Source organism: Triticum aestivum, chromosome 1D (genome assembly GCF_018294505.1).
Source record: "Triticum aestivum cultivar Chinese Spring chromosome 1D, IWGSC CS RefSeq v2.1, whole genome shotgun sequence".
Classification (NCBI taxonomy): Eukaryota; Viridiplantae; Streptophyta; class Magnoliopsida; order Poales; family Poaceae; genus Triticum; species Triticum aestivum.
Genome location: NC_057796.1, coordinates 350,345,517 through 350,356,296, shown reverse-complemented (window position 1 = coordinate 350,356,296; position 10,780 = coordinate 350,345,517). Strand labels below are relative to the sequence as shown.

The window sequence follows — 10,780 nt, the reverse complement described above, 5'->3', positions numbered from 1 at the left end:
TGCAGTAAAATTGGCATTGACATGGCACTAATCATTTATTTATACTATAGATTAAGCTAGAATCTCGATATATACATATCATGTCAGCACCATTTTATCTTATCTCAAATACTGATATTCAGTCGCCTCCCAAAAGGCAAAGCAATTCCATGACAAGTCCCGTAAGTTCACTAATTTTGCTCGCACAAAATAGAGACGTTCTAAATGATTATTACCGCCATTTTTATTTATTTATATGGAGCAAACTCAGGCAAACCCTGACGATCTTCAGCCATCTTCAGTTCAGCACAGTTCCCAGCCATCCTCGTTGGAACCCCGCTGCTTGCTGTTGTCTTCGCCCACTGAGCTTGCACCTTCACTGTCACAGCCATCTAACATTTCAACCTTTCTCCCGTCGACATCCGGATCCTCAGCCACTGGCCTTGCAACTTCAGTGACTGTATGTTTATCTTTAGACTCAACGGCTTCAGTGGTCCTGTCTGACGAACTAGCACTCCTGTGAAGCGAAGAATGCAGCGAAGAGGAGAGACTTGACATTGTTGATCGCTGCAACTTGCTCCAAGATAAGCGCTCATCCACTATTTGCTTGAGTTGAGACACATCCTCGCAAATGACAGCCATCTCACCTCTGCATAAGGACAAGGATATGTTTCAGTACTCCGTCTATAAACTGACACAGCATTATCAATCAAGAATCTAAATATTTATAGTTTGACTGATCCTTCAGATTAGATGCCTGAACATTTCCAAACATCACACTGAAATAACAAACAAACAAAAACAAATGGAATACTCACGATTTGTAAATAGATGATGTTGAAAACATGGGCATGGTTCCCACTTCCCAATGTCTAACTTTAACGTTATTCTTTGTACTAATATGTCGGGGCGATAATATTGCAAAAATAGTTTGCATGAAAACTCTAATAGAACATATTCCCCTTGCCTTCTCAGAAAGAATAGTTTGCAAAAAAAAAATGTTTTTGCTGTCTCTGTAAGCTAATGTAAGACGTTTTTGCAGTTCAATTCATATTAGTGTAAAGAGGTGGTATATTAGTTGTCCACCCAGGGGAGTTCTAAAATGTCACTTATTTCTGAACAGAAGTGCTACACAAGAATCAGCTTATTTACAATGTCATTTCTTGCTTCACTGAGAAGACTATTATATATTGTCTGAAAAATAGCCAAACTACATAAGCATAATGCTGACATTAAAAGGTGCAAGAGTAGTAAGCATGTTGTTAACTTCCAAAGATGGCACAAGATAATCTGAAGTTCCAGAGTCATCAAAATTCAGTTTAATTTCAGAGATAATTAGTTAAATAAGCTATAGGGCAGTCTTGCTATGGAAAACTTTAGCGACAAGTAGCTGACATGAAATGATAACTTACTGTAGTGTATCAACAATTCGACCCCGCTCAACCAAGAACTCCTTCAGCTGCACATCCAACAATACACATGCACCATTAACAATTGAAATCAATTTCAAACTAATTCATAATATGGGCTCCCAACACGTACTACTTCTAGCAGTGCTAAAAGACAGATGTGTATAAACTCCATAAGAACAACACTACCCATAAAACCTTTTCTAAGACAGCATAAATAATGATAATCAGTAATCCCTCTGTTCCATATTACGTTTCACTGATTTAGTACAAACTTTAAATCAGCGACGCTTAATATGGAACGGAGGGAGTATCAAACATAAAGAAGCATTTTTACCTTTAAAGGGATTAACTATTATCAGATGTTATTATACAGATTGAGTAGTACCCATAAAAGATTTTATTATACAGTAAATAATGATATTCAGTATCAGATGTTGATAGCAGTCCAAATTTATATTATTTATTATCAGGAAAGTTACAGACACAAAGGTAAAGCATATAAAGGCTGCACGGAAATACCTTCAAATTCTCCTCCGCTTCTTTCTGCAACTTTCTTGATTCTTCAACAATGGAGTTCATCTCCTTTTCCTGTTCACTAAGTAGTGCCTGAGCAGAAGCTTCCTTTTCGTCTTTTTCCTTCACAGCTGCTTCATATTCCTGTTGTGCAGCAACCAATCTTTCCTCGAGAGTTTGCCGTATCTATATAGATCAGATCGGAGATGTGTTTAGATGCAACTCAACTTTTATAATCTAAAATACTTCTGCAACTCAATATATCCAATATGAACTTTAATTTTTTAAACTTGTACTAGGTAATTATGCTTTCTCATAAAATTAGTTTGTGTAACAACGTCATTAAAGGACAAACAACTGAAGACAAATAAAACATGATGGACCATCCATTCCATGTTCTGTCAGGAAGCTCAGCAGATGAAGAAAATACCATCAAACAAAGCATTAAGATAATACCTCTTCAATAACAACAAGATAACTATTCCTCTCGTCTGACAACCTCTGAAGTCGAGATTGGAGCTCCCGCGCCTCCGTGGTCAAAATAGATCTCTCGCCGAAAACCTCACCAGCATGCTGCATATAGCACAATTGATGGCTCCTTTAGGCTAAGCAACTAAAGAGTTCTCTCTTTTATAAAGTTTGATCAGGGGATAAAAGGACAAACCATATCATTTGCTTCTTTTGCATGATTCAACATTTCTTTGAGCTCCTCAACTTTGGTGAGAATGCTTGTACCAGAAATAGATGATTCACGCTTGGCTACTTTAGCTTTTTCTTCAAGAAGTTCTACATCCTCTATCATCTTAGTAACCAGCTCAAGTGAGGGTAACAGATCGTTCTGCATTAATGTCACAGCAGAAGAATAAGTGTCCAACTTCAGCAGTTATTGGCGAATCAGTCACTATAATATACAAGGTGCATTTTGCATCTTAAATTAATCAGTGTACATAGTTTTTTTTTAATTCAGAGAGTAAACTAAAACAGATAAATCATGGTCGATTCAGTTTCTTGCACAGGAAAAAAAATTGATGTGGCAGATGATTATCTCTATGGCAACTTCAGAAAGTTTTAAGATTATATCTCCCTAGTACACTAGTACAGACCTTAAGGGTGCCAGTGCCTAGTTTTTAGCTCCTTAGACACTGAAAGAGTTGTTAACTGTTCAAAATATGAGGAAACTGTAGGTAGAATGCGGCTTGCAAAAAGTTAGTCTAGGATGGATCGAAGTGTGGCTCCTAGACCAGCAATAAGGCAGTTTATTTTCTACTACAAGTTTGGCATGCCATCAAGGGGATGCAAGTGGCTAATATGCCGAGAATCACTGACAATGACCCAGAGTGATTCCAGTCAACCTACTACAGCCTGGACTTGACTAGTGACTACAACAAGTCAGCTAGCAACAAATGCACATTGCTTCAAGAAATGCAGCTGAATCTCCATACGATCATATCAGTAATTCCTACTACTCATTTCTGCTATAAGTGCTTCTGAATCCGTTGACTGAAATGGTATTTTTAGCATGATCCTTCTTTCACTTCATTTCAGTTATTCAGTGCATGAAACATAATCTATTGTAGTATATAGATCAAAATGCCAAAGTGGCTTCATTTTTCTTCTTCTTACATTTGGTAAGCAAGTCATCAACCTAGATGTAAATATCCATGCCATGCAATTTTTTCAAGATAAAGGAAAGGGTGTGCAACTAAGTATAATCCACATAACCACAGGCACATGTACCCATACACGCATGCAACCACATGAGAGTAATGTGCCCAAGAAAGTGTATATACAACAAATGTTTTGAAAAAAGCCAGCGTGGGAGTTCACATAATTGGAGTACCTTTTTGTTTTTTGCATCAGCAATGGAATCCTCAAGTGACTCAATACTAACAGAGTGGCTTGAATGAGTTGAAGCCATGGAGGCAAAGTGATTCGAATTCAAATCAGGTATCAACTCACTTGAAGAAGACAAGAATGTGTCACCATGCTCAACTCTATCCTCGGAGTTGTAATCAACGTCAGCACAATTGTTATCCATGTGTACTAAGACTCCACCAGAACCAACAAAGGATTCTTGGGTGTCTGGAATAGGAAAATCCAGCGCAGGTGCAAGGGTGTCTTTTTCAGTACTGAGAAATTTAGGTGAGACTACACTGTCAGGAACACCAGTAGAAGTCTTGGAACAAAAGGAGTTATCCACATCTGCATGATAACAAGGAAGCTTCAAAGGATTATCCTGGGAAATGCAATCGCCAACTGGGACTGTGATGTCAAAATCTTGCTCTTGGACTTGTGCAACGTTAAGATTTATGCTGTCGCTCCCATTTTTCCTCATGAGTGATTGAACAATATATTCACTTGATAAAGATCCACCATTTCCAACTTGATTAGCTGAATGATCTGAGTAACACGATTTTAAGAAATCTTCAAGGGTCATAGTGCGCTGCTGATGTTCAGCGTCAGAGATGGATTCCCCAAATGGGCCTGTGATGTCCACATCATGCGCATGGACTTGAGCAACATTAAGATTTATGCTGTCATTGCCATTTTTCCCCAGGAGTGATTCACCAATGTATTCACTCCACAAAGACCGACCATTACACGCGTTTAAGAAATCTTGAACGGCCAAATCACACTGCTTATCATTAAGTGCAGGCACAGAACAGGAAGGAAAATCTAGTTGTCCATTCATCAATTGTAATGATGAAGTCACATCTAGTTCACCCACAACATTTTCTTGCATGTCAGTTGTGATTGCAGAATCAACATTTCCGTTAGCTTCATCAACATGAATATCAGAACCTGATTTGACTCCATTCATTAGCATAACTTCAGAAAACGGGAAAGGTTCTAATGAGTATTATATATCAGAGAAAATGTTCTTGCAATTTATTGAAGATAAGGACTTTGTACAGATTAGCGCTGAAGTTAAACCCACATGAGCTCAATGAGCAAGATAGAAATTTAAGTCAAGAATAAGAAAGCCCATATAACACGGCCTTTGGGTCGTTACTTAACACTTGTATAATTGTAATAAGTTAAATTGCAAAACTGGCAGTACTATGTTTCTACCCAGACCACCAAGTGCTTACTGCTACATGAGTTAACTTTGGGCCCACAGCTTATCCTAAACCCAGAAGATCCCAAACACTATCCCTACACAACGATAAAACCTATGCATGCAAACATTTCGATTAGATCTAAGATAATCAATAGAAGCACCCTGATGGAGCGTCTTTTACACTAAGCATAGATTGGCCCATAATCTCAATCTTTTTACTTACCAGCAGATGATGAAGTTCCCGTCTCACCCACAGTATGATTAGCAGATAAATTTCTGAATAAATCTTTTGTAAATTCCGCAGGTTCATGATGGGCACCAGAAATTCCGACTGGACCTGCCATGGATAGCATGACTTCGTCAAGGACGGCTACCAACCGTGAAATCAACATCTTTAAGTTGCTCTATGGCGACAGCCTCCAGCATACAAGGATCCATGAATATCAGTCTTCATACTTACCAGCAGATGAACTTCCTGTTTCAGGTGCATCGTGATTCGCAGATAAGCTTCTGAAAAAATCGTCCTTGGATACCGCAGCCTCCTGATGGAGGCTGGAGACTTCAACCGAACCTATCATAGATGGCATGACTTCATCAAGGACGGCAACCACAGCGGAATCGGCATCTTTATGGTGCTCTATCGCGACAGCCTTCAGCATGCGGGGATCAACCTGCAGAAAGGGCACACAAAAGGTGTCACTGCTTCCACCGCAGCCATGGACAAATCGAACACTGAATGGCGGATTGCCCATGCAGAAGGCACAACAATTCCCCTAACAAGAATAATCGAACTCTTCCAGAGACAGTATGAATCGATCTAGAAATAATCCTAGTTCCGCAAGTGACTAAAATCAGACCCCGCCCCGCCTCACGGTAGAATCCTAGTACACGTCCGAATGGAAATCGCTATTCCCAATCTGTAACAAGTTTCCTCCGGCAGGTGAAATTACCAATGACCCAAACCCTCGCATCGCCGCCGAACAAAAAAATTCCAATCATCCCCCGTTCCTCATCCGAGCAACACCAGTACCCCCATGCGAGACGGAAAGGCGGATCGGGCGTACCTGGGGGAAGAGCTCGCGGAGTGAGCGGAAGACGGTCATGTGGTCGCCCATCTCCGAACCCTAGAAGCCAAGGAACCAGGATCGGCTAAGAAGCAGAGGAACCCGGACACAGGTGGATGGTTCCGGCTGCGCGGAGGGGGGAGGGATTAGGGTTTGGGGGATTCCTCTGATCGCGGGATTGGAGGGGAGGGAGGGAGGGGAGGAGGCGAGTTGGAGTGAAGAAGGCGAACGAGAGAGGAGGCTGCACCCGAGATAGAGGCCGAGACTAGAGAGACCCGCCCTGGCTCGAGCGGTGTGGTTTTACCGGCTGGGCAGCGCGTAGGTTTTACGTTTAGGCCCTCCTTGCATCCTCTTTTCATAATATACTCCGTCCGTTTCCAATAGTATGAGATGTTCTAATTTTTCATGAATCAGATGTACATAGACATGTTTTAATGCGTTTGTTCACTCATTTCAATCTGTATACAGTTCATATTAAAATATCCAAAACATCTTATAATTAGGAACAAAGGTAACAGTAACTATTAGTGATTTCCTGGTCAACTAAAGTTAGCACGGTATATTTCTAAAATATACGAAACTGCTCGATCTTCGTTGGAATCATAAAACTTAGATATAAGATTGCCCCAATTGACTTAGAAAAGGGATTGTCTTTCTCAAGAAGAAAACTGCGTAAAAGTACATGGCAAGTAAAGGCAGAGGATGTTCTCGAAAAAGAATAAAAGGTGACTGAATTGGACCGCCATTGCGTTATCAAAGGACGATTTCAAAACTAATCGAAGCGCCACATACTGAAATGGAGCTCAGAGGAAGATCCCAGTTGCAAAATTTGATTACCCCAAAGAAAGAGCATGCAGCTGTATGATTCAATTCAAGGAAACGGAAGAGGGCGACGGGACGTGTGAACCGGGGAGCCGCGGCGGCATTAATCATGTCTTAGCCACGAAGGAAGTAGTACGTGGTACCAACATATAGAACAATCTACGACATGTATACAACCTTTACGGCGGAGAATACAAAAGGCGAACTGTCGCTCTGGGCCGTTGGCTCGTCCAACTCAGCGGCAGTGCCCATGCAGACTGTATCATATCATTATTCTGTATCTGTAGATACATAGAAACCACACGCACACGGTGCTTGGATCAGTCTGCCACTGCCGACATCGGCCGGGCCGAAATCACTATTTTGACCCAACTTTGCCACAAAATAAACTCGACATAAAAGTATTTCACGATCTAGATCCTTTTAGAAACGTCATAGCTCGCGGCGTTTCTGCCCAATATAGCAACGTCGAGGTAGCTAGCGCTTCTATCCAACAAAGAAACGCCGAGGTAGCTCGCGTTTCGGACCAGGTGAGAAACGCCATAGGCCTTGGCGTTTCTTCGCTAGCAGCCAACCCACTCGCTGCCTCGTCAGGGTCTTCCTCCTCAGCTGCCAGAGACGCCGGGCCAGAAACGCCAAGGCTAGCGGCGTTTCCGGCCTTCTTAGAAACGCCTAGGTAAGAAACTACTCGGTAACCAGGGCCGCAACGCCAAGACATATGGCGTTTGTTTCTTGGTCAGAAACGCCAACGCCTATGGTGTTTCTTACATGGTCCAAAACGCGAGCTACCTCGGCGTTTCTTTGTTGGATAAAAGCGCTAGCTACCTCGGCGTTGCTATGTTGGGCAGAACAGCCGCGGGCTATGGCGTTGCTAAAAAGGGTCAGATCGTGAAATACTTTCATGTCGAGTTCATTTTGTGACAAAGTTTGCTGAAAGGGTCAGAATAATGAAAAAGGCCCATCGGCCGCATCTTATATAGTCAACTCATGGATCCTGCGGATACCGCATCACGGCATAGTGTAGGTTCCCAAAATATCTCAGCGACAGTGTTAAAAACATGAAGGAAAAAAATGTTCAACGGAAGTTGGTACAGAAGTACAGATAAACCGCCCAACTGGCTGCTTGTGCTTGACTCGGTTCAAAACAATTGAGCCACGGTGAGTTCTCTTCATGTGAAAATTTTAGCCCGTACGGCGAACATTTCAGAAGCTAACCGGAGCAAAAGACAGGAGCTAATCTTGCCACAACCCTAGACACGACTAGTCCTCCTCCTCCACCTTCAAGCCCTGCAGCTTCGAGCCCAGGCCACCGTCGCCGTTATCGTCCCCGTCCTTCTCCTCGTCATCGGCATCCTCCCCATCCTCCTCGTCCTCGCCATCTTCAGGGTCCCCCTCGGGGTCGTTCTCATCCAGCGGGCCAAGCACCTCCAGCGAGTTCTTGCCTCCCTTCAGGATCTCCTTCACCTCATCGACCCCTTTGTTGGAGATGAAATTCGAATTGATGTTCAGCAACACGAAACCTGGCTTGTTTGTGACTGCTTGAGCAAAGCACCGGGCTCCAGACCTCTGAAACAGATTCGTGCTCACGTCAAGCTCCTTCAGATCCGGGTGACCTTCCTGCAGAGATTTTGCGATTGTCACTGCTCCATCATCCTTCAGCTCATTCTCAGCTAAGGTCAGCTTCTTGAGCGACTGCATTGCCGTTAAGCATTCTGCTACAGCTTTGGCTGCTTTGGCAGTTATTTCATTTCCTGCCATTTCAAGGACCTCCAACTGAGGCGCTGACTGTTTGAGGACATTCACTATTGCTATTGTACCCTCATTCTCAAGATTGAGGTCACTGAGATAGAGCTCAACGAGGCCACCGAGCTTTGGAAGGGTTTTGCTGAGAGCTACCCCTGCCTCCACACCAAATAAGTTGTCCCTGATATCAAGTTTCTTCAGACGAGTACATGTCCCTAATGCCTCAGCCAGTGCCACTCCACCATCAGAGCCTATCCTTGTCGCGGAGCACCTGAAGCTCTCTAGGTTTGGAGAACGCTTAACCATCTCAGCAATTGGCATAGCACCTTCATCACCAGTCATATTGTTGTGGAAGTGGAGAACCTTAAGCTTCTCAGTTGAAGGAATAAGCTCAGATAGAGCTTTTGCAGCTTCCTCTGATATGCCATCGTTCATAACATATAGCTCTTCCAGGTCGCCCTGTGATTTCAGCAGCTCTGTGAATGCTCGCACACCCTTCTCACCTAAAGCATTGTCAGAGATGTTCAGGTAACTCAGTACAGACCCTGCTAAAGCTTTGGAGAATATGCGCATCACATCAAGGGCTTCGTCCTCGGGTCTTCCAGCGACAAAATCTGAGATATCTACCTCTGTGAGCTGCGATTTTATTGATTCAAGAATTGGGCCAGCAACATTGGCAGCACCAATACCAAAGCTCCTGTTGCTGAAACAAATCCTTTTATACGAGTTTCCTGGTTTTGTTAGTGGACTGAGAAGTTCCTTTGCTTCTTCTGCCTCAATGAAAGCGCGCTTGCCACCAGATATGTCAAACACAGTATCAGCAGGCTCAAGAGGTGTATCAACAACAGGTGCTTCTGGTTCCTCGGTTGTCCTTGGGCCTTTTTTCAGGACTTCAAGCATCAGCTTGCTAGTTTCTTTTGCGTATAGCTGGACAGCAGAACTACCATCACCATCAGGCTCCTTCTTGAAATGCTCCTCCGCAGAAGCAAAGCACACCTCTTCGATCCTCTTAGCATTCTCATGAGCCTCTTCTTTGCTCAAAATGCCATACTTGCGAGAGAAGATGCACTCAGCGGACAGGTTCTTGGTCATCCTCTCTACAAGCATCAGACGAGTGCTTTCACTCGGTGGCCACAGTTTGACGGAGAATGTTCGGGGCTGGAGACCTTCCGCTGTTGATTCCATGTGGAAAGGTGGCACTTCACACCGCAACCTACTGGTAAATCACCCAGAACAGGCATTAGCATGATCCCAAATTACAGAAAGCAATACAATATTGAGTAAACAACGAAATTAGTGGAGCAATTGGAGGGCCTGTCCCTGAAGTAGCAAACACTAGTACCAACAAGGATACAGCTAAACACCACTTAGCAAAACATAGTTAAGTCTACAGTGTAACAATAACATCATTTTTCTTCTTCTTAAAGTGGGCACATGGCCCCCATTTTCATTCAAGAAAACGGAGAACAACAACTTGATCGATTCGTATTTTGCTCAAACTGGTCAGTTTACAGAGGAAACCAATGGTACAATTAGCAATTACAGAATAACAGGAGCTCAGCCTAGCACGAGAATAAATAATGTGTGATGTTACTACGTTTGCTATCATTGTCTACGGTTGCTGGACTGGATGGCACTAGTACAGAACCAGCAGTCCTACTGGGCAGATATTGCTTTCAAAACACGATAACTTCAACTTCTTGTATATAAGTACGATTGTGATTTAAGAGTGCCAGTTCAATCGGCTAAAACATAAATAACTCAGATCTCTCGTCGCATCTCCAATCTTACTTGAGCAGGAAAAAAAAATGAAGACGAAACTAAGCCAGACACATACACGGCGTCTAACTACTCCAGACATGGATTAGTTGAAATATAAGTAACTCGTTCAGCACATAAACGTTACCGCCCAATGCCCGTGTCAGCGGGGAGATAGAAACATACGGGACAACCCTAAAAAATACACGGGACAACCAAATTTATACACATTCCTTTGATTTGAAAAGCAATAAGAAGGATTTGCAGACGAACCAACCCAGAAATAAGATGCCCGCTCTCCTTACCTTGGATCCAGACGCCGGCCCCGTCTATACTTGAGGGACAACGGCCGCGGCGACGGACTCGAGGCGGGAGGCGGTGGCTTCCAGCGAGGCCGGCTGCGTCGATGGGAGGTGGGGCGGCCCGAC

At 43.2% G+C, this 10,780-nt stretch overlaps 2 protein-coding genes across 4 annotated transcripts in view; both read right to left on the bottom strand.

Annotated features, from left to right (window-relative positions):
- LOC123181996 (uncharacterized) lies at positions 1-6,303 on the bottom strand. 2 transcript variants are annotated; one of them, XM_044594426.1, is made up of 9 exons: positions 6,030-6,303; positions 5,426-5,636; positions 5,189-5,302; positions 3,745-4,733; positions 2,569-2,742; positions 2,361-2,477; positions 1,911-2,090; positions 1,392-1,438; positions 1-628 (listed from the first exon to the last, which is right to left on the bottom strand). In XM_044594426.1, exons 1-9 carry the CDS (start codon positions 6,078-6,080, stop codon positions 283-285), a joined length of 2,229 nt encoding a protein of 742 aa, XP_044450361.1. In that variant the 5' UTR covers positions 6,081-6,303; the 3' UTR covers positions 1-282. The 2 variants fall into 2 exon arrangements, with proteins under 2 accessions (XP_044450361.1, XP_044450363.1); XM_044594428.1 differs by having other exon boundaries at positions 3,745-4,706.
- Positions 6,304-7,796: 1,493 nt separating this feature from the next.
- LOC123181995 (RAN GTPase-activating protein 2) overlaps positions 7,797-10,780 on the bottom strand; it is a 3,408-nt gene continuing 424 nt past the window's right edge. The window contains exons 2-3 of one of the 2 annotated variants that reach the window (XM_044594425.1): positions 10,658-10,780; positions 7,797-9,810 (exon numbers count right to left, since the gene is read on the bottom strand). In XM_044594425.1, coding sequence (XP_044450360.1) covers positions 8,112-9,779 — 1,668 coding nt within the window. In that variant the 5' untranslated portion in view covers positions 9,780-9,810; positions 10,658-10,780 and the 3' untranslated portion in view covers positions 7,797-8,111. The remainder of the gene's footprint in view (positions 9,811-10,657) is intronic. The other variant, XM_044594424.1, reaches the window with a different exon arrangement.